Genomic DNA, 24,433 nt, shown 5'->3' on the forward strand with positions numbered 1-24,433 from the left:
TACAACAGGACATATTTCCCAACAGAGACCAAGACCACAATGAACATTGAGGCGCTGACTCTTCCCCACTCTATCCAAAAACAATGTAAACCATAATAAGTCCTAAAACTTAAAAATGACTTTCAGGTTGGCCTGACTCTTTGGCCACACTAAGAACAAGGTATATGGGGTAGGGTTAGAACATCCATCAGATGTCTGTTGCCTGATTTGTGGTCACATCCTGTCCCAGTGGTCACATGAGGTCTCTCCAACAGGATATCTTTCCGAACACTCAAAAATAGTTTGGAAAAAAGCGTCTCTCATCTTTCCCAAAAGAGTCCAAGATAGCAATACAAATTAAGGTTATAATTCCTCTCCAATCTATCCCCCCCCCCAGAAATTGTACATCATAAAAAGTCCTAAATACTAAATATTAGTTTAAGGTTGGACCGGTTCTTTGGCAACAAGCTATACATACTGTTCAGCCCAGAGGGTGTCCTGGCCACGGTGCCAGTCTGTAGAGATGCAGGTAAGAGCTCCGACTTCATTGGTAAACTGCTTTCTGTCCTCTCGGATGATCCGAACCCAGGTAGCTGAGATGGTAACAACTGTCCCAGCTGTTCAAACTCATCTGTGAACTACAGAAAAAACAAAAACAGAAATGATTGAAACATATAAATGGCAGGGTGACCTTTTGTGGCCCACAAGGCTTTGATTCATCACTTTCGACTACCCAATTTTTTTGTGGAAGGTCCATGCCCCTCCCCCCCTGTTTTTTTTCTTCACTCTTCTCCTACTCTCTTCCTTTCTTTATCCCCCCCTCTTACTTTCCCTTTTCCTCCACTACCTACCTCATTCTTAAAACCGTAAAACCTACTCCATTACTGCGCAACATGTCACTTTTAAATCCTAGGTGACATTATTGAATATCTGCTCCCTATATGACATGATTTTCTCCTACATGAGTATGCCAAGCTGATTCACGGAGCAGCCTGTTGTGTAAGCAAAATCATCAGCTAGTTCTTGTTAACTAAAATCAGCAGTTTAAATCATGATAAGAAAGTACAGAGTTTGTATAGCTTTTAGAAACACATGCATTAAAACACAGCCCCTCCTTTCTTTCTTCTGCAAATAAACCGCTGTGGTACTAAATAAAGACTAGAGATCTTATGAACACACTCAAGCCTGTTTTCCGTGTCATTTGTCTCTCACAGATCCGTGGGTCATTAAAGCTCTTCCTGCATTACCTGAAGTACACCTGGGTGGCCATAATACCTGTTTTTCTCTTCACATTTAATTATTTTATGCTATCATATATAGAAGGAAAAAGGATCTCGCGCCAAATAAAATATGATTTAAATGTGACTAAGTGAATAAATTAAATTTATCAAAAAAAGCTGCTCCCCAAAATTTCCAGCTAGCTGGAGATGTGTACAAAATAGCAAGGCAGGGGGCGCTATACTAACTGTGAATACATAACATAAATAATAAACAGTTATAATAAATACCAACAATGCAAAAATAGCGAGTGGTTGCGAGTGGTTGCCTATAAATATATCACAACGGAACAAGCATGAACCAAAACATATATGAGTCCGTTACAGTATAACAGTGAAAAGAGTCCATAAAAAGTGCATAGTAGTGCTCAGATATTCTTCAATATGTGTTGAACGAATAGAGAAATGGTTTCCACCTTCACCACTTAAGGTACACCACAATTGTGCTAATAAGGATAGCACCTTACCAGATGTCGTTGACCTTATTCGCTAGAAAAAAGGTCAATTTGGGCTTTGTTGTCACTACAGGACAAGCTATGGCAAATGATCTCTTTTCCTTGGCTGCAGCTTGGTTGGAAAGTGCCCATGTCCCGGCACTGAGGCTGTACGGCTTTAGGTCGAATAGAGAAAGATGGGTCCTTGCTGGGGAAGCTGGCGTGCGTTCCACCTCTGGCGTCAGAGAACCAGCAAGTTGATGCTGTGCGTGCCCAGGTACCGCCTCGACGTACGTTTCGTCTATGTCGTCATCAGGAAGCGTATCATATATACTATAGGGTTGATTTACAAAATCTGGTCCAGCTGTGCATGGTAGCCAATCAGCTTCTAATTTCAGCTTGTTCAATTAAACTTTGACAAAAAACAACAACCTGGAAGCTAAATGGCTACCATGCACAGTTGCACCAGATTGTACACTCTCCAGTTTTAGTAAATCAACCCCTATGCATAATATATATTTCGGATGAGTTAATGGAGCAAGTGCAATTAGGGTGAGATTTGGTGGTTTGTGAAAGGTTTGAAAGACGTAAAATGGCTCCTGAGCATTTGGGGAGATCCTTCCAAGTATTAGTCTTTGTGTGAAAGAACAGCCCATTTGTATTTATTATTTTATCTTTTTCACAGGAATAAAAAAAAACAGACAAAAAAATAAAACAGATAATTAAATGACAGATACTTACCGTAATTTTCCTTTCCTAACAAGCTCCATGGCAGCACAGATGGGTATAGGCTCCACACCCTTGCTCTCAGGACGTTAACTCATAAATTTGAGCCCACCTGCTTCCTGTACCTAGTCCTACCAAACTGTATGGCAGGGGTAGACAACCTCGGCACTCCAGCTGTGTTAAAACTACAAATCCCATCATGCCTCTGCCTCTAGGAGTCATGCCTGTGATTGTCAGGGTCTTGCAATGTCTCATGGGACTTGTAGTTTCAAAACAGCTGGAGGGCCGAGGTTGCCTACCCCTGCTGTATGGGATCTGTGCTGCCATGGAGCTCATCAGGAAAGGAAACTTATGGTAAGTATCTGTCATTCAATTTTCCGTTTTTCTGACGGCTCTATGTAAGCACAGCTGGGAACTAACTAGCCACACAGGGAAATGATAATGCTACACACTCCCTTTCACACTGGTGCGTTTTTTGCCGCGTTTTGTGGTAAAAATAGCGCTATTAAAACGCTCCCCATGCCCCTCTCCATTGAAATGAATTAAAAACGTGGTAAAATCGCGCTAAAAACGCGGTAAAATTGTGGTGTTTTACCGCGATTTTAACGCTCCATTTTTACCGCGTTTTTACCGCGTTTTTACAGCAGTTTTTAATTCAGTTCAATGGAGGGGGCATGGGGAGCGTTTTATGAGCGTTTTAATAGCGCTATTTTTACCGCAAAAACGCACCAGTGTGAAAGGGCCCTAACTCTTGCTAAAAACAAAAGCCAGGATGCCTCTGCCAAACTCAACTGTCATTAACCACTTCAGCCCTGGACCATTTGGCTGGCCAAAGACCAGAGCACTTTTTGAGATTCTGCACTGCATCGCTTTAACTGACAATTGCGCGCGGCCGTGCGACGTGGCTCCCAAACAAAATTGACGTCCTTTTTTCCCAACAAATAAAGATTTCTTTTGGTGGTATTTGATCAGCTCTGCGGGTTTTTATTTTTTGCGCTATAAACAAAAATAATTGTGACAATTTTGAAAAAAAAAGCAATATTTTTTACTTTTTCCTATAATAAATATCCCTAAAAAATATCTAAAACAATATTTTTTTCCTCAGTTTAGGCCGATAAGTATTCCTACATCTACATTTTGTTAAAAAAAAAATCGCAAAAAGGGTTTATTGATTGGTTTGCGCAAAAGTTAGAGCGTCTACAAAAAAGGGGATAGTTTTATGGCATTATTATTAATATTTTTTTTTTACTAGTAATGGCGGTGATCAGTGATTTTTATTGTGACTGCTTCATTATGGCGGACACATCGGACATTTTTGATGGCATTTTGGGACTATTGTCATTTATACAGCGATCAGTGCTATAAAAATGCACTGATTACTGTAAAAATGACACTGGCAGTGAAAGGGTTAATTAGTAGGGGGCGTTGAAGGGGTTAAGTGTGTCCTAGGGATGTGTTCTAACTGTGGGGGGGGATGGGCTACGTGTGACACGACACTGATCACTGCTCCCGATCACAGGGAGCTGTGATCAGTGTCCTGTTAGGCCCCGTACACACGACCGAACATGTCCGCTGAAACTGGTCCGCGGACCAGTTTCAGCGGACATGTTCGGTCGTGTGTACGGCGGACCGGACAATTTTCCGGCGGATTGGACAGGTTTCCAGCGGACTAATGTTTCTTAGCATGCTAAGAAACATGTCCGCTGGAAGCATATCCGTCTGACATGTTCGTCGTCTGTACAGACTCACCGGACATGTCCGCTTGGCCGAAAGCCCTCGCATGCGTCAAAGTGATTCGACACATGCGTGGAAGCATTGACCTTCCAGAGCCGCGCACGTCGCCGCGTCATCGTCGCTGCGACGGCGTGGCCACGTCACCGCGTATCGTGTCCGCGTGGATTTCTGTTTGATGGTGTGTACAACCATGTGTGCAAAAATGTCCGATGGAAACGGTCCGGCGGACCTTTTTTATCGGACTGTCCGCTCGTCTGTACGGGGCCTTATTAGGCAGAACGGGGAAATGCTCACACTCACGGAGCTCGCGGCAGGCGTGCACTCGCCCATAATGCCGCGCCTTGAAGGGCAACGTACAGGTACGTTAATATTCTCAGCCGTGCCATTTTGTCGACGTATATCGGCATGAGCCGGTCGGCAAGTGGTTAAATGACGAGTTTAAGATAACAACCAGTCAGACAGATTAATGCACAGTACAGGTGACATCACGAGCATCGCGCAACCATAAAGAAATTCCCTAATTTATATTTAGGCAGTTTATTCTTATCTAGGTGTGGCCTGAGCTCAAGTAACCCATTAAAAAAATATATATATATTGAATGGTGATTGTGAGCGGGGATTCCAAAAAGTCAAACATTGAGTGATTAATGTGTTTATATACAATCAGTTCACTCGATCATAACCGTAAACTATACATTCTTCGAAGATAAATCAGCTAGACCGCAGCATTAGAGATAAAAAAAGAAAAGTGGAAATCCAGCCAAAACTTTTTTTTTTCTTTTTACTGTGTCTTGAATGGAGAAGGGTTCGAACCTCAGCCATTTTTGGTATTAGTGCTTACATCCCTGTAAGGAAGGTTTTGCCGCCATCTTTGTTCAGGTATTACCATCTACTTCCTGGACTGAGGTGCCATGTAAATTCCTGGTCCGAGTGATCACAGGAAATTTTTATGGCATCAGTGGGAGAGAACATCACAATTGGTATAAGGTGGAAGAATAGCGCCCCATCGTTGGTATTAGGGTTGCACCGATAACGTTTTTTCACCAATACTTTCGGTTAAGTACTCGCCGATACTGATTAACGATACTTTGCCGTGCGATTTGCGTCAATACAAAATAAATGGGCGCAAATTGGAACAGGAATGTGGTGCTATTCCTGTCTGAATCTCATGTGATTTCCTCCACTGCTTTTGTGTGTGCATGTGTATATATAGCAGCAATGGCGAACCTATGGCACGCGTGCCACAGCTGGCACGCAGAGCCATCTCTGTGGGCACGGGAGAGAGTCCAGGTTCGCGGCAGTGAGAGTGCAGCAGCAAGCAGTGTCGAGGTGTGAGAAACTATCTCCACTAGTGAGTGGGTGGTCCCGCAGCCTCCGTGGGGAAGGTTACAGGCCTGAGAGCAAGGGAGGGAGAGAAGAGCTTCACCACCTCTTTGACGGCCGAAGAGGCGAGCAGCGGGCGCAGCATCCCCAGTGTCTTCTGGAGCTTGGACACCTTAAACCTAATTTTCAACAGTGAGGCTTGGAGAACAGGCAGACTGGGGGCATGGAAGATGAGGACAGGTGGGAGACACAGGCTTGCTAGGGAGCCACTGAATGTAACAGAGCAGAGAGGATCAAGGACGGAGACTGGCATGGAAGGTACCTGGCACAATCATACACAGACTACCTGCAGACTGTGGCAGAGGGCAAAGCAGGGACTACAGATAGGGACAGAGCTAGGGGGCTCTCTCTCGTCTTCTCCTCACTCTCCTCTCAGCCCAACCCCCTCTCTCTCTCCCCCCCTTCCTCTCTCTCTCTCTCTCTCTCTCTCTCAGCCCTACTCTTTGTTCCCCCTCTCTCTGTGTCCTCTCTCTCAGTCCCCTTCACTCTCTCTCACGTCCCTCTCTCTCTCTGTCCCCCGTCTCTCTCCAGGCACCCTCTTTTACCCTGTCTCTCAGTCCCCTTCTCCCTCACACACCCTCTCTCTCTCTCACCCTCTCTCTCAGTCTCCTTCTCTCTGTCCCCTTCTCTCTCTCTCAGCCCGCCTCTCTATGTTCCCCCCTCTCTCAGCCCCCTCTCCCTCAGCATTTTTATCACACCCCTCTCACTCTCCCCCCCTCTCTCTCAGTTCCCTCCCTCTCTCTCAGCCCCCCTTTCTCTTCTCCCCCTTTCTCTCAGCCCCCCTCTCTCAGTATCTCTCTCACTGTCCCCCCTTTTTCTCTCACCCCCTCTCTCTCTCAACCCCCTATCTCTCATACACCCCCTCTCTCTCACACACACTCCCGTCTCTCTCTCTCATACCACCCCTCACCCTTTCTCACTCTAACACCCCCTCTCTTTCTCTCACAACCCCCTCTCTCTTTCAACCCCCCTTTCTCTCACACACCCCCTCTCTCTCACACAGACACACCCCCTCTCTCTCACACCCCCCTGTCTCTCTCTCCTTCACACACACCTTCTCTTTCTCTGTCATCCCTCTCTCTCTCTCTTATGCCCTCTCTCTCATTCTCCCTCTCTCAGCCCCCTTTCTCTCTATCTCATTCTCCCTCTCTCTCTCTCTCAGCCCCCCCTCTATGGCACACAGCCTGGGGAGAGAAACAGACCTTCTTATGGTGATATTCCCACAGGGCAAAAGCCCAAGAGGGAAAAAACAGAACAGGGAGGGTCCCAGATATTTAACATTTCCCAAAGCATCCATCACCAGTACTCTCATCCCACCCAAGGCTTGCTGATTGGCTAGGTCCACCTTTCTCAACCAGGTTACTGTGTGCAGATCGATCTTTTTAAAGGAGATTCATAAAAGATTAAGGTCTAGCTTAATATTTGAGATCAGTTGTATCTTGGGGATATCCTGATCTATACCTCACTCTCCTTTCCATATTGCATTCTACAGTTCTACGATCAACCTGTTAATATTTTAAGCTTACTAAAGTTTCTGGCGCTCATCTTTAGTACACCCAGGGTAAAGTAATGGCCCGGTGCAGAAAGTGCAACTGGGAGGAGGGCCAGCATGACTGGGGTGGGCAGTGAGGCAGAGGAAGAGCTGGGGGTAGGTATTATGGCACTTACCAGGATTGGTGGGTCCCAAGTGTGGTGGTGTTGTTCAGGGAGGTAGAGGGGCGTTCTTTCCACCAGTGCTCAGTCAGAGCTTTTTTGCCACAGAAAAAATAAGACTTTTCCCACCCACCCTCCCCTTTTTTGGTTGGTATCTTTTCGGAGGTCACCTTTGTAATTTTCTAGGTCTGCACGAGGTAGGATGGTTCACACTTGGTGGGGCGGGTCTTACAGGAGTATGGTTTTCCCTTGCATATCACCGTTAGAGGTGTGTTCAATTTTCTTTTTTAGATAGTGGGAGGCAGCAGCGGAGGTTGTATGGGGTCTTTGAAGGCGGTGATGGTAAAAATAATGGAGATTTAGGGGGGTTGGGCCCATCTGGAGGTATGGGTGTCCCTTCCCTTACTAACAATACAATGGTAACAATGGTTTTGTCGTTAGTTGTATCTGGAAGGAAGTAACTGGTAATTGTCCCTGAGCTGGTGTAATACAGTAGTAGCGTAGCGTAGTACACTCAGGTACATTCGGCCAAGCTCGGCTTCGCTCGTGGTCACGCTCTGACATTTATGCGTGATAAGCCGAGCGTGCCGAGCGTGCCCGAGTGTACTGCACTCAGTATATGTCGGCGGAGGCGTTCAAACTGAGCGCGGGAAGCGGGGATTAGACTCGGAGACAGCACGGGAGAAGCCGGGAGGACACCACCGAGGCCGCAGACGGACGCCGGACCGGACAAGGCCGCCGATGGACGCCGGGCAAGACACCAAAACTGTAAGTAATAAAATGTTTTTTTTTTTCACAGGAATTTCGGGTCTACATTAGGGGTGCACACTATACGCCGGAGCGCGCAATACCCCGATAAATACAGTAGTTGTCTGAAAAAAATTGCCCTTCAAAGATCTCTAGACAGGGCAGGTTTAAGCTGAGTTTTTTTTTGGTTTAATGGTTATGTAAAAATTTATTATATGCATTACGTTGTATGCTGAGAGTTTTTTGTATTTCGTTTTGTTGTAATAAAAAGGCTGCTATGGCCATTCGACTCCATAAAGAATGTGGCGCCTGGTCAATCATTGGGTTTAGGGAATACGGGTGGTTGTAGGAAAACGAGAGCCTCAGTAATCTGCACATTCCTTAGTCAAGAACTACACTTGAGATGAAGCTTCTTGTGAGGCCCCGTACACACGACCGAGTTTCTCGGCAGAATTCAGCCAGAAACTCGATCGGAGCCGTATTCTGCCGAGAAACCTGGCCGTGTGTACACTTTCGGCCAAGGAAACCGACGAGGATCTCGTCGAGCCAAATAGAGAACATGTTCTCTATTTCCTTGTTGTTCAATGGGAAATTTCGGCCCGCCAAGATCCTCAGTGGCTTCACAAGGAACTCGACGAGCAAAACGATATGTTTTGCCCGTCGAGTTTCTCGGACGTGTGTACGGGGCCTAAGAGTGCTTAGGGTATTCACATTGCAGCTGTTGGTCATCTGGAGGTCAATATTTATTAAGGATCAGTACCAATGACCCTACGAGTGTATCTGCACACAGCTACAGTATGAAAAAAGAAATACGACTTGTATTTGTTGAGTGGACATCTATGGATGGTTCCACTGCTGGAGCTCTAATAATCGGCATTTCGGGCTGCATAAAATAGAGGGTCTCCTGGCCAACGGCATGTTAAACAGCCCCTATTCTACCCAGAGACAAAAGCCAGAGAAGGTATTGAGAAAGTTGGGAAGCGTCAGCGTGGATGAATTTACATGAGGGGTTTACATCATACGACATGGCCGGACTGATGAATGAGCCATGATAAAAGCTATCGGCATCCAAACGATTTCTTCCATGGACGGTTTTTCAAAGATCTTTTTCACTGTCTTTTGTCACAGAGCTTTCTGTTTATGTATTTAAATTCTGAACCGCTGATTAGACATACCGTTCCGCATTCATGTGCGTGCTTGAACTGATGGATGAAACCCCTGGATAATGATTCGGGACTAACGAGAGCAGCAACACCGCAGTCACGTTACAGAATTCAAGCTGGTCTTGGTGATTTTCATTGCCATGGTGCATGTTGCTTGGTTGCCTTGCATAATGTGTCTGATGTCTAAACCAAGTCAGGTCAGCAAACAGTGTTCATTCCATGATTCCTTCAACAGATCCACCTAGCCTCCTTAAAGTGGACCTGTACTGCGGTGCTACCTTAAAGCTATAGTACTGGTCAGTGGCGGTGCGACCATAGTGGGCGTAGGAGCGCCGCCCCCTCTCTCCTGCAACCGTCAATCTCCAATAGATAGATTCATGCGTTGCATGAGTCTATCTATTGTCACCGCCACTCAGGGATGGAGTTTCTCACTTCTGCCTAATCTTGTCCCATAAGGAGGGGGCACCAAACTGATTCTTTGACCCGGGAGAAATAATGTCTAGCTTCCCCACTGGTACTGCCTATAAGAGTACCAGTACCAGCCGTTCTACTCTAATAAAGTAAAACGGCTAGTGACTAGTGAAGGGGGTGAGGGGGCTTGGGTGGCCGGGGGGGGGGGGGGGGGTTGCGGGAGTTGTCCGGCCGCTGTGGGAGAGACCTGTCAAAGTGGGGCAGTCTGGATGAAGTGCAGGGCCAAATTTTTGTCCCAGTCCAGCGCTGCCGCCACTATTCAGGTGTCTGACCCCTTGTTGAGCACCGGCCATCTGAATTACTGCTGTGCGTTCTCTGTTTAAACAGTGCTGTGTTAGGAAATCGCTTTCCTAACATTGCCCCGCCTCTCAGCCAATCAGGTGCACCGGGTCTGGTTACCGATCACCTGATTGGCTGAAGCGACAGGCGCTAGGCGTCCAATCATAGCATCTCTGCCAAGAAGAGGACGGGAGAAGACATCAAGGACTCGAAGGGAGCGTGGAGGACGGCGCTGACCCGAGAAAGGTAAGTGCCAGGCGGGGAGGCCAAACTGGCAGTTCATGGGGCAAACTGGCATTGTTTGATGGGGCAAACTGGCGGCATTTGATGGGGCAAACTGGCGGCATTTCATGGGGAAAACTGGCGGCATTTGATGGGGCAAACTGGCGGCATTTCATGGGGAAAACTGGCGGCATTTGATGGGGAAAACTGGCGGCAATTGATGGACACAGTGGCTGCATTTGATGGCACAGTGGCGACAATTGATGGGCACAGTAGCTGCATTTGATGGGCACAGTGGCTGCAAATGATATTATTATTTTTTTTCTGTTTGTTTGCGCCCCCCCCCCCAAAAAAAAATATTTGAGCACCAGCCGCCACTGTTTAAAACCATGGCTCATGGCTTGGGACACCGGCATGAATAGATAGATATAATTATCTATTTGCCTCCCACAATCACAATAAAAGAAAAGTGAAATAAATAGATTTTAATGGGAAATATTTCGAAAAATAAACAAACACAAAGCAATCTCATCCCCGCCGACATCGTCTGTCATCATGCAGCGGATAACGGGCCTGAAGCGGCTGACTGATCCCTGGCCGGCACTCCAGTAGAAGAACTGGTGGAGTGGAAGGAGAGTGTCCCAATGTGTCATACAGAGGATCTGGTTTCCAGCTCTGGGACATCCATACAGTTCATTCCTCGTCCAGCTGGCTGAAGCAGAGACAATGGAACGCGAGAAATTCTTGCGAGAGGCTGAGTGCACCGAGTAACTCAATATCTGGACGATTACTCTCGCCCCCTTCACCAGGAAGAGAGAACACGATAAAAGGGCCCTGGCTTGCCAATTCGCAGGGAGCTCAGCTCATCATGGGCTTGTAGATTTAGATATTCAGACCTTGGCATTGTAATTGTTAAATATCTAATGCTGCGTACACACGACCGTTTTTCATGTCATGGAAAAAAACAGTTTTTCTCGACGTGATTCCTCTCAAGCTTGCCTTGCATACACACGATCGTGATAAAAAATGCTCAAGCAAAGCGCGGTGACATACGGCGGCACTATAAGGGAAAGTTCCATTCTAATGGTGCCACCCTTTGGGCTGATTATGCAAATTTCCTTTATAACTTGCTTCTGAGCATGCATGTTTTTACCCCCGTCGTTAAAGCCTACACACGACCGTTTTTCACGACGAGAAAAACGACAATGTGAAAAACGACGAGAAAAAATAGAGCAGGTTCTAAATGTTTAATGCCCATTTTCCATTGTCTCTGCTTCAGCCAGCTGGACGAGGAATGAACTGTATGGATGTATGGAAATCTCCCTCCGGGCTGGTGACACTATGCACAGCCACCGGCCGCCTCTACCAAATGCTGTTTTTGCAGAGCAGGATTATGCCTGCTGGAGGTCTGTTAACACAGGTCACGGCCGCTGTTCACCTCCCACTGTGCAGCCATGCCTGTGTCAGCTCCGAGGTAGATGGCTGCAGAGCTGAGCTATGTCTCGTCTCACACATAGCTCAGCCTCAGCGCACACCAGCGCTGACATCTCCTTCTCTCTCTGCACAGGCACGAGGAGAGATAGAGCTCATCTGCTCCTCCTTATTCCGAGTCTGCCCTGCCCACACTCCCTGGGCATGTGTGGGCACTGGACAGGAAGTTTGAACCCAAAAAAACATCAGACAGCCTGCCTGCGCCTCAGCCTCCATCCTGGTAAGCTCACCCTCTCTAGTCTCTCCTGCCTCCCAGTGTATAAAAAGGGGTGTTCTGTGGACTTTGTTAAAGGGGAGGGGGGGCAGGCTTTGGTGAGAAGAGACCCTCTTTACACAATAGTCCACAGCATGCACCCTTAAATCAAGTTTCCCAGAACACCCCCTTACATCAGATCTGATGTATATGGGGTCTGTGCGGTCTCTGATGTATATGGGGTCTGTGCGGACTCTGATGTAAGGGGAGGCTCTGTGCGGACTCTGATGTAAGGGGGGACTCTGTGCGGACTCTGATGTAAGGGGGGGCTCTGTGCGGACTCTGATGTAAGGGGGGGCTCTGTGCGGACTCTGATGTAAGGGGGGGCTCTGTGCGGACTCTGATGTAAGGGGGGGCTCTGTGCGGACTCTTGTGATCATGAAAAATCTTAGATTGTTTTACTCGATCCATCACTTTTCCACGCTTTATGGGCCACTTGACTGGACTTGCCTCCCAGGCCTAAGGCTGTCAGCCCTCCCCTGCTTGTAGACACAACATGAAGTGAGATAAAACTCCACTTAGTTTTGCATTAAAGGGGTTGTTTGGTATTTAGAAAATACAAGAAAATTACCAAACCCACCACCAACTCTTGCTGGCCCACAGAGTGTATCAAAGTCATACTTCTTACATAAGGGAGATACCAGAATTCAACAAAAGCATGACTGTTGAGGTCCTATGGGAAGAAGATAAAACTTCCTGCTGTTTTGGGTGCTGTTGGTTTTAAACTGTCTGATGCCAGTGGGATAGGTCATTGGTTTATAGCTCATAGAAGCCCTTGTTGGGAAAGGTGTAAAGTCTTAAACACTTTCACAATTTAATATGTACATTGTCTTACTGTCTTGCTGCCAGTGTGCCCATCAATTGCCGCTACTGTGCCCATCAATTGCCACTACTGTGCCCATCAACTGCTGCCAGTGTGCCCATCAACTGCCGCCAGTGTGCCCATCAATAGCTGCCAATGTGAATCCCCCACCCACCCGGCACTTACCTGTCTCGGCGGGGCATCGGGTCACGGCGATGTCCTCCACACTCCTTGATGTCTTCTCCAGTTCTCTCTTCCCATCCTCTGCTATGATTGGACGCCTGATAGGTGCCGTCCAATCACAGCGCCTGTCGTTTCAGCCAATCAGGTGACAGGTAACAGACCTGAGCACCTGATTGGCTGAGAGGCGGTTCAGTGTTAGGAAAGCGATTAATTTGCTTTCCTAACACAACTCTGAGTGAAAAGCGAGCGCCCAGCTTGGCGCCTGCTGTTCAAATTGAATTGGATGCCTATTAGAGCCTAAGGCCCAGATTCTCAAAGGCGTTACGACGGCGCAACACCATTAGCGCCGTCGTAACACCTCATCTGGCCCCGGAATCAGTTGCGCATAGGTACCCATTAGATCTGACAAGCGTAAGGCTGTTACGCTGTCAGATCTTAAAAGTAATTTTTTTTCCCGCCGCTAGGTGTCGCATCATCGCTTTTCCCCGTCGTCTATGCAAATGAGGCAAGTACGGCGATTCCCGAACATACGCGAGGTCGACGCAGCGAATTAACGTCGTTTACGTAGCGTACCCGACGCGTAAGGTTGCCCCTGCTAATTAGCAGGCGCAACCAATGTTAACTATGGCCGTCGTTCCCGCGTCGAATTGAATAAAAATTACGTCGTTTGCGTAAGACGTCCGTGAATGGCGCTGGACGCCATTTACGTATACATCTAGGCAAATGACGTCGGGGCGACGTCATTTAGCGCAATGCACGTCGGGTAATTTACCCGACGGAGCATGCGCAGTACGCTCGGCGCGGGAGCGCGCCTAATTTAAATGGTGCCCGCCCCATTTGAATTGGGCGGGCTTGCGCCGAGCAATCTAACGCTACACTGCCGCAAGTTTACAGGTAAGTGTTCTGAGAATCAGGATTTAAACCTGTAGACCTGCGGCGGTGTAACGTAGAGCTCATACATTACGCTGCCCAGGAGCAACGCTAATGTATGAGAATCTGGGCCTAAGGCTCTAATCAGTTGCTTCAAAAAAAAAAACCTGCTGCTGTAATTCAGGTGCCCGGCACCCGAAAATGGGTCGGGCACATAGCTATGATTAAGCACTGTTTAATAGTGTGAAATGCGTCAGCTCTTATGTCCGTTCTGCTGTGGCATGTATTTTTGATCCCATTTTTGAACAAAAGGCAATTTTTGGAGTGTGGCTGTCCAGAATTTCTTCCTATCTCATTGCTATATGCATTACCAGCACCTTTGGCTTCTAAACTGGAGGAGAGGCTTGCTGTTGTTTGACCTACCTGGAGCGGTGATATCCCTTTCCCGGCATTAATAGGGGATGGCAGCGGCCACCATAGATAGATTCATGCAATGCATGAATCTATCTATGGTGAGAGAGGTGGCAGGAGAGATGGGGCGGCATCCGTGCACCCTTTTTGGACGCACCGCCACTGTCTGTGACTGAATGACCTCCCATCCAATGATACTGGTATAGTTCTGGGCCAACATCACTTGGCAGAGCCAGTGGCATGACACCAGTGATCTTTTTGGCTTCCTGTAATTGGGGTATTATGACCACTAACCACCAATGACTACCAATGTAAGGGACATTCTTCCTACGGACCTCCAATATAAGGGGTAATCTTTCAACTGACCATCAATGTAAGGGACATTCTTCCCACTGATCACCAATGTAAGGGACATTCTTCTCACTGATCACCAATGTAAGGGGCATTCTTCGCACTGATCACCAATGTAAGGAGCATTCTTCCCACTGATCACCAATGTAAGGAACATTCTTCCCACTGATCACCAATGTAAGGGACATTCTTCCCACTGATCACCAATGTAAGGAACATTCTTCCCACTGATCACCAATGTAAGGGACATTCTTCCAACACTGATGTAAGGCGCTGGTGATGAAAACACTCTGATGTGAGGAGGCTGGTCATGAGGACACTCTGATGTTAGGAGGCTGCTGATGGGGACACTCTAAAGGGGCCGCTGATGGGGACACTCAGAATTTAAGTGGGCCAGTCTGGATGAAGTCCAGAGTCAAATCTTTGTCCCAGTCCAGCCCTGCCTGGGTGTCAAGGACTTCTTGGGGGTCAAGCACATAATAAAGCCAAGGAGAATGTTGAGCCTGGAGTACTGTTCGACTTGAAATACAGAAAAAGATATAGATGCCTTTTTTTCTTGCTCTGCGCTTATGGACCCACAAATCACATCACAACCAAAAAGAGCAAAGTTTCTTTCATATTCTCTAATATTGGAACACCTCAAAAAGCAGCCAGTGAAAGACAAAAGAAAATAGAACAAGTCTTACCTGATTTTGAGTCTCCAGCTTTATGTCTTCTTGAACTTGCTTGCCCATTGTGGTACGTGCAGACGCAGAGCCACACTGGTCAATCTGCTCATTCTTTTCCAGCTTGACTTTGACATCATCCAGGCTTAGGGCAGGAGACGGTTTCACCTCCTTCTCGTCCTTGTCCAGTAGGTTACGAAGAAGCTGATCTTTGGAGTCCTTTTTCTTTTCGCCATAAGGTTCCATCTTTATGTCTGCTGTGCTCCCCTGAGTCTGGCTATTGCTGGACCCAGAGCATTTCTTGTCATGGTCTATAGACAGAGTACTTATATCCGAAGGGCTTCCCTCTTGAAGGAGCCGATGCAAAATTTTGTGTCTCTCGGTCAAGGAACTGTGAGAGGAGGGACACGTTCCAGTCGTTGAACTCCCACAGCCAGAATTGGAAACAACGGGGCAAGTCAGTGGATCTCGGTAGGTTGGATCCCCATCTCGCAACTTGTTCTCTGCAGTGGTTGCCAAGAGCTGAACAAGTTTTTGACTTGAGGCAGCCAATGAACTTTTAGTCTCGCTGTCCCCAACCCGACTGTCGTTGTTATTACCATGACTGTTCTCCTTAGGCTCCATTTTTATGGGCTGCATACTGAGCCTTCCAGGGGAACTCTGTGACGGGGCTTGCCGCAGAACAGGGGATGTCGTAGAAAAGGGGTTGGAGGGGTTGCTAGGTCCATCGTTAATGGCCTGAACAGAGGGGTTCATTGGGTTATTACAAAAGAGCCTAGGATTGTTACTGTTGTTGCATATCCCACTTGTCATGCCTGGGGAGGGTGAGGAATATCCTACAGGGGTCATAGGTCCTTCATTCAACATTGGCATGGAGTTTTGGGGAACATTGGAAAAAGATCTGTTGTTATTGTTGTTACAACCACTACTCGACAAGCCAACGGGGGAGTGCATGGTAGGCATGGGTGGAGAAAAAGGATTACCTGAAACTCTAGGCCGGGACACCAGCCCTGGACTACCCCGCGGCCTTGGAGACATGAACTGGGAAGGACTCATCCCAGGACTGCTCATGGGGGAATTGTTGAGGTTTAGGTTGTTACTATTCTGGGGTCCGGCCTGCCCCATATTTAAGGCCACGTTGGTTCCAAGCTGACTTCCAGGAGAACATCCATAGTTAGCTTGGCTGGTGTTGGAACTGCTGATGTTATGGAGGCCGGTGACATGCTGCTGGTTTACGCTGGAGGTCAGCATGCTGCCACTGGATGGAGAGGTGGTAGAAGAGAAGGGCATTCCTGGCGCTGGGGAGATGGTAGAGTTGATCGAGGGACTGAGTCGCGGTAGTGACATTCCTGAGTTAGTGTTGTCTTGGGTGCAAAGAGAGTTTTGATCCCTAAGAACAAAAAGAGAGTTTTTCTAATGGTTATGACATTCTTTTAATAAAAACTACAAAAATACATTATGTCTAAAATAAAAGGGGAAGGAAGTCCATTCAGTAAGATAGGCATAGTTCTGTAAAGAAACCCTCAGCATGTGCAAGGCACCAGAATAAAAACATACTGTAGTTCAGCTGGAAAACCCAGTTAACGTAACAAATGAAAAAAAAGTTAAAATCATATAATCTCATCTTGTCCTGTTTTTTGTTACAAAAAAGTTGCAGCTTAGGAACAGGGATGGCTGCAGAGGCTCTAGTTGGTTACTTGATGTTGTCAGGTGACACTGGGAGTAGAGTGGCTCTGAAAACTCTAACAGTAGGCATGATGTCGGGAGGTATTATACTGTCAATCAGCCCCTCTAGGCTGGAGAAGAGGCACTGATGTCACCGCCTCCAATGTACACTCAACCACGGTGGAGATGGTGTGGTCACATGCCTGATGAAGCAGTCCTGCGAGGCTCAGAAACGTTGCTTCTGCTGTAACAATGTGATTGCTGAATGAAGCTTTGGACCCATTCTGAAGATCCATGGTGTGCTGGTGACATTTTCTTAATCATGGTGGTACTTAGTTGGCAGAATGACTATTGTTTTATTGCACTACCGCCCCTACAGCTCAAAGGACCTATTAAATGTACAGTATCAGGACTTAGATTAAGACAAGATTTGAGTATAGCCTCACATAATATTAGATAATATATCATAAAGGGAGTACCATCATCCAAATTAATATAGGAAAGCTGGAGGAACCATTCGGTTTTCTGGCGCCAGTCGGCCTTGACCGAACGGGTGAGCAGGTTTCCTTATCTTAAACATTGATTGTATTTTTGCATTAAAGTTTGTTTGTATTGCTTTGTACTTACAGTATGTTTTGCCTTATTGCATTATTTGTCTCACAGACCACTCCTCCTGAAGAAGCGGTTAATTTCCGCGAAACCGGTAGAGGAAACAATTCATACTCCACTCCAACAGGAACCTTACGGGGGTACCCGTCAGTAGTTGATTTTGTGGTGTATTTCTTTTAATACTTTTGTATGTTTTATATGTATTAAACAGTATTTTTTACCATATTAATTTTGTCGTTGTATCAGTACCGAGATAGTCTATTACTTTACCCTTGTAGGTGGTTATATGTGGTTTGGTCAGCATCAGCAACTGCCCCCATATTCCTACCTCCTCCAGCTTTCCAGGAATTAGATTAAAGTAGAACTTTGGCCTCCTAAAAAAAAAAATAAGCGCTGGAGAATTTTACTTATTTTGGGTGATGCAGCAATATTTAAAATGTTCCCTATCTTTGATACAATATAATGAGGATCCTGGTATAATTTCCTGGTTTGCAGTGACACCTTAAACTTTCAAATGGGTGGATCTTGCTTAGAAGTCAATGAGATGTGTTGGAACATTGTATGATCTCTATGATCCTTGCTGTCTCCTTTCTAAGTGCTCTTTCTTTTAGGACATGACTAAATAGATGGTTTCTTTGACATATATTCACCTCCGTAAATCTTGTGGTGAAGCAAATCAGATCTGGGAAACACATTGACTTAAGCCTTTGGCTTCCTACTGCATTAATCGGCTCAGATGACTGAACATATACTACCTAGACATGTGCACACTGAAATATTTTGTTTTGGAATTTCGGTTTTGTCTGAAAAATAAATTTGTTTAGTTGCTCCCAAAATTCGTTTTCATTTATTTTGTTTAGTTAAAAAATGCATTTGTTCGAAAATCCAAATTAATTAAGGTCGAATCTGTCAATTGAAAGGCTTATGGTGTCTGTCGAATGTTCTAAGAAGATTCGACGAAGCAGCTAAACCGTACGACTCCGCAATCGTACATTTCCGGTCGAATTCTCCGCCCACAAGCTATAGTAGAATTCTAATGTTGTATGACTAGTAATAATTATGTTTATTAATTATTATTACTAGTCAACCAACATTAGAATTCTTCTATTCTAATGTTGAATCTTTTCTCTCTCTGTCGAATCTTTTCTCTCTATGTCGAATCTTTTCTCTCTATGTCGAATCTTTTCTCTCTATGTCGAATTTTTCTCTCTATGTCAAATCTTTTCTCTCCATGTCGAATCTTTTCGCTCTATGTCGAATCTTCATGTCTCTATAATGTTGAGTCTTTTCGAATAATCTTGGACTAATAGAGTTAGGTTAGGCACATTCGACCGCAGATTCGATAGACACAGATTGCTATTGTCACCGTCATGTTGAACCTTCTATTTATATCGAACTGTTGTCGCAACGAAACGAAAATAAAGCATTTTTTTATGCCGGATATTTCAGATTCTGCGCGTTCGTTATGGTTTGTTAAAACGAACGCCAAAATCCCTGAAATTTGTACGAAAATGCATTTGGACGAAAACGAATGCACATGTCCAATCATATTCCGATTTTTGAATTAGAGATAGAGATACAATACGGTATTCAACTAGCTGAGCAGCAGCAGGTTTTTGTAGGGTAGATATGGAGGTTCTACACAATTTGGGCTAAAAAAAGTTCATGCAATTGGGATTGAACCCCACTGCTGTTCTTATGCGATTTTAGAATCTTAAAGGGGTTGTAAAGGTAAAAAAAAAAAAATCCCTAATAGCTTCCTTTACCTTAGTGCAGTCTTCCTTCACTTACCTCATCCTTTGATTTTGCTTTTAAATGTCCTTATTTCTTCTGAGAAATTCTCACTTCCTGTTCTTCTGTCTGTAACTCCACACAGTAATGTGAGGCTTTCTCCCTAATGTGGAGAAAGCCTCTTGAGGGGTGAGGGGGCGAGCAGGAGGGTCAGGACGCTCTCTACTTTGCAGATAGAGAAAGGAGCTGTGTGTAGTGGGCATCCTGACCCTCCTGCTCGCCCCCTCCCCCCTCAAGAGGCTGTCTCCACACCAGGGAGAAAGCCTTGCATGACGGTGTGTAGTTACAGACAGAAGAACAGAAAGTGAGCATTTCTCAGAAGAAATAAGGACATTTGAAAGCAAAATGGAAAGATGAGGTAAGTGAAGGAGGACTGCACTAAGGTAAAGGAAGCAATTTGGGGGGAACAAATTACCTTTACAACCCCTTTAATGTAATAAAATAATATTTTTTATAAGAGTTGTTGTTGGTTTGGCACTTTACAAATCCCATAAACTGGTTTACTATTTGTTTTACTAATTAAACAGTTCAATCTACTGTTGTTACCTTTTAGATTTTGTAGAGCAGGTGTGAAGGGTAGAGAGGAGAGGGGTTAGAGAGAGGAAAATGAGAATATAGATGAAGGAAAGCCATCAAAAAAAGAAAGGGGAAAAAAAGAAAGTAAGGAGGAGGAAAAAAGGGAAAAGGGAAGCTGGAGGAGTTTGGGGTGGAGAGAGAAACTAAGGAAGGTAGGGTGCTCCCATAAGGCTGGCTATTGCTTCCAATGCTTTTTTCTATAGACCATTCTTGCTATTATCTATAGACAGATTACTTATATCCAAAGGCCTTTTTAAGTAGCCGATAGCAAAATCTTGGTGTCTCTTCGTCAAGAATTTTGAGAAGAGGGATATGTTCCAGCCACTGAACTACAAAACAATAACAATCTCCTGCGCTTGGGTGTTTTAGCTATACATGGGTGGTGTGATCCACTCTTTGGATTTAGGCAAAGCCTATAGTCTTGCAGCCCTCCTTAGAACAATGGGTATTCTTTGGAACTAGAAAAAAAGGAGGGCACACCGACCTTGTGCATTACCAGTGGTATAATATTTTAATACAAACATAAAAGCAATATATATATACTCACAAACTAGCAAAAAACAAGGCTTGTCAATTGATTGGACTGCGTCCCTTGACACCTGCAGACCGGACCTAATGTTGAGGGGAGCCTAGATGGTCAGCTGTTTGGGGTACCATCTGATCCCCTCAACTTCAGGTCCAGCCACTGAACTTCCAGAACTTCTAGAATTGCTAACAGCTACGCAAGGCAATGAATCTAGGGAGGTTGAGTCCCCGTCTCACAATTTGCTTTCTGCAGTGGCTAAAGTTTTTGATTTGATGCAGCCAATGAACTTTTAGTCTTGCTGTCCCCAAGAATTACCAATACTACTCTCTTTAGACTTAATTTTTTTTTAGGCTGCATACTAAAGCCTCGTACACACGATCAGTCCATCCGATGAGAACGGTCTGAAGGACAGTTGTCATAGGTTAACCGATGAAGCTGACTGATGGTCCGTCACGCCTACACACCATCGGTTAAATAACCGATCGTGTCAGAACGCGGTGACGTAAAACACAATGACGTGCTGAAAAAAACGAAGTTCAATGCTTCCAAGCATGCGTCGACTTGATTCTGAGCATGCATGGATTTTTAACCGATGGTCGTGCCTACTAACGATCGGTTTTGACCTATCGGTTAGGAATCCATAGGTTAATTTTAAAGCAAGTTGGCTTTTTTTTTAACCTATGGTTAAATAACCTATAGGGCCCACTTCAGACCGTTGTCCTCTGGTTAACCTATCGTGTGTACGAGGCCTAAGACTTCCAGGGGAACTCTCTGAAGGGACTTGCCATAGAAGAGAAGATGTTGGAGAAAAGGGTTTCAAGGGGTTTCTAGGTCCATCGTTAATGACCTGTATGAAAACGTTCATTCTGGCATTAGAAAAGAGCCTAGGATTTTCTATTGTTGCATACCCTACCCTATTACAGTATGTCCATGGATGATGAGAAAAATGCCACAGGGGTCATAGGTCCTCCATCTAACATTGGTATAGAGTTTACACTGTCTGAATTGCCAACAGGAGAGTGCATGGTGGGCATGGATGAAAAAAGAGGAGTCCTTGGAACTCTAGGCTGGGATACCAGCCTTGGACTATCAAATGGCCTTGCAGATATAATCTTGGAAGGTTGGAGAAAAGAAAAGAGAGGGAAAGGGGGTAAAAGGGAAGAAAGAGGTGAAAGGAAGAAATCCTTTAAAATAATGACTTAATAAAAGATACAAAAAAGAAGACCGGGATTCATCCATCACCTTTCTATGATATGGATCCCCATAATGAAGGGCTGCATTTCTGGGCTCTGTGGGTAGCATAGTTTGCACTTTGTGTGCGCGCTCAACTCAGTGCCGTCACTCAAGGTGAACTTGTAAGAAGGGCTGCAAGCCGTCCCCCTCGTCATCACTGCGGACAATCACAAGACAGTTACATCATTTTTTTTATATTTAGAAATCGAGCAATCTGAATTTTTTTTCATACAAAAAACAATTAGGCTTCTTTTAAATTTTATAAGCCCACTTTTAGGTCTACTTTAACAGGGATTGGCAGCGAAATGATTAAAGTGGAACTCCAAGAAGAATAAAAAAAATTACACATATGATGAAGTCTGTCACTAGTATTAACACAGCTGTTTTTATTTGAATGGCTCAACTGGCAGGATCAACGGGTAATAAAACTACAGGGGTGACTCAAAAACAAAAACTGCTGTGTTAATGCTAGTGACCTGTTTTGTCCATTGTTCTTTAGTCCTACGTGCCTCCATATTGTTTACTTAGTATCATAGCAGTGCTAGCAGGCTTACCTTGTTAAATATGTAGGTTGGATTGCTTCATTCAGATCAATTAACAGCCCATTCTTCGGAACATCGCTGTGACACCAAACTCAAACAAGGGAAGCTTGAATGTCTAACTGCTTGTTGCCATCGGGTTGTGGGTGGCTAATTGACATTTGCAAGATAGTACTATCACTATAACCCTAACACTAACCCCCCTGTAACCCCAACACTAACCCCCCTGTAACCCCAACACTAACCCCCCTGTAACCCCAACACTAACCCCCCTGTAGCCCTAACACTAACCCCTGTAATCCTAACAGTAACGCCCCCTGTGATCCTAACAGTAACGCCCCCTGTAACCCCAACAGTAACCCCTGTAACCCCTGTAATTCTAACAGTAACCCTCCCTGTAACTCTACCACTAACCCTTCCTGTAACCCTAACAGTAGCCCTCCTTGTAACATTAACACTAACACTCTTTCTATCCCCCATTCCTATAAACCTAACATAACCCTGACCATAAGCCCAACATTAACCCTGGTTTGTATTGTAACCTGAACACTGACACTCTTTGTAACCCTATCACAAACCCTCCCTGTAGCCCCAACACCAACTCTACTTGTAGCTCTCACAACAAACCCCCCAATAACCCTAATACTTACCCTGTCTGTAATGCCAACGCTAACCCATTTTGTAACCCTAATACTAACCCTTCCCTAACTCTAAAGCCTCATACACACGCATGGTTTTCTTGGCAAGAAAACTGCTGGCAGAGCTTTCTTGCTGAGTAAACCGCACGGGCGTGTGTATGAGGCTAACACTAACCTCCCTATAGCCCTAATACTAACCCTTCCTATACCCCTAATACTAGCCCTCCCTGTAGCCCTAAGGCCGCGTACACACGGTCGTTCCAAACCGATGAGAATGGTCCGATGGGCCATTTCCATCGGTTCACCGCTGAAGTGGCCTGATGGTCTGATATGCGTACACACCATCGTTCCAAAAAACGATCGGGTCAGAACGCGGTGACGTCAAACACACAACATGCTGAATAAAACAAAGTTCAATGCTTCCAAGCATGCTTCGACTTGATTCTGAGCATGCGTGGGTTTTGAACCGATGCTTTCTGTACTAACCATCGGTTTGGACCGATCGAGCAGCAGTCCATCGGTTCGATTTTGAAGCATGTTTTAAAATTTTGGACCGAAGGAAAACAGACCGATGGTCTATACACGCTGTCGGTTTGGACCGATGAAACTGAACCTCGGTCCATTCTCATCGGTTTTGTCCGACCGTGTGTACGCGGCCTAACACTAACCTCTCTGTAGCCCTAGCACTTACCCTCCTTGTAGCTCTCACGTGAATCCTCCTAATAACCCTCTTTGTAACCTTAGTACTAACCCTTCCAGTAACCATACATTAACCCTCCCTGTAACCCAAACACTAACCCTTCTTATAACATTAACACTAACCCCTCCCTGTAAACTTAACACTAACTCTCTTTGTAACCTCAACAGTAACCCTTACACTAACCTTCACTGTAAACCTAACACTACCCCCCTATAACCCTAACCCTCCCTGTAACCCTAGAAGTAGTTCTCCTTGCAACATTAATACCAACCCTCTTTGTAGTCCCCCAAACCAATTCTTCCATTAAACCTAACCTAACCCTGTTAATAAGATTAACTCTAATACTAATCTGCCCTGTAAACCTAAACCTTCCATGTAACTCTAACACAAGCCTTCTGTAGCCCTAAAATTAACTAATGCTAATCTTAACCCTAACCATTAAATTAATCCTCCCTGAAACCCTAACATTAACCCTTTTTATCACCCTAACACTACCCCGTCTCTGTAATCCTAACCTTCCCTAATATATATATATGTTTGCATAATTATCCCTCATGTACCACGATCTTGTGCACAGAAGACCAACCCTTCCTGTACCAGTGCCAGAATCTCTTGTTCCATGTGGCAGGAATGCGTAAATCACACATATGGCTTAACAGAATCACAAAATTTTTTGGGCAGATATACTCATCAACATAAATATGTATGTAAGGGAATCTATCAGAAAAACGCCCCAAACCTGCGCAAATAGCAAAGATAATCAATATTAATAGTGACAATAAAAGCAGCTCGTTGTAAGTGAAAATAGGTGGAAAAAAAAAAATCAACAAAGTCCAACAAAGATGGTAACATCTACTCAGTGTCCAATGTAAGTGAATAATCTATAATCAAACAATAAAATGCATGTGAATCTTCCAATTCCTGATGAACAATAAAGGAGTGACTGTAGATCTTCCACCGCCATCACCTGCCACACATCCTACTTACCAGAATTTCATGGCCCCCATTACAGGTAGTCATAAACGCTTATGGATAATGCCAAAATGGATTCACATGGCCATC

General features: G+C 45.3%; 1 protein-coding gene across 4 annotated transcripts in view; it reads right to left on the minus strand.

The window, feature by feature from the left end:
* The window catches only part of NCOA1 (nuclear receptor coactivator 1), a 299,593-nt gene that overhangs the window by 54,383 nt on the left and 220,777 nt on the right, over positions 1–24,433 (minus strand). For all 4 annotated transcript variants that reach the window (XM_040348120.1, XM_040348119.1, XM_040348117.1 and 1 more), the window contains exons 9-11: positions 21,504–21,651; positions 15,116–16,484; positions 458–617 (exon numbers count right to left, since the gene is read on the minus strand). In XM_040348120.1, coding sequence (XP_040204054.1) covers positions 458–617; positions 15,116–16,484; positions 21,504–21,651 — 1,677 coding nt within the window. The remainder of the gene's footprint in view (positions 1–457; positions 618–15,115; positions 16,485–21,503; positions 21,652–24,433) is intronic.

Source organism: Rana temporaria, chromosome 4 (assembly GCF_905171775.1).
Source record: "Rana temporaria chromosome 4, aRanTem1.1, whole genome shotgun sequence".
Lineage (NCBI taxonomy): Eukaryota > Metazoa > Chordata > Amphibia > Anura > Ranidae > Rana > Rana temporaria.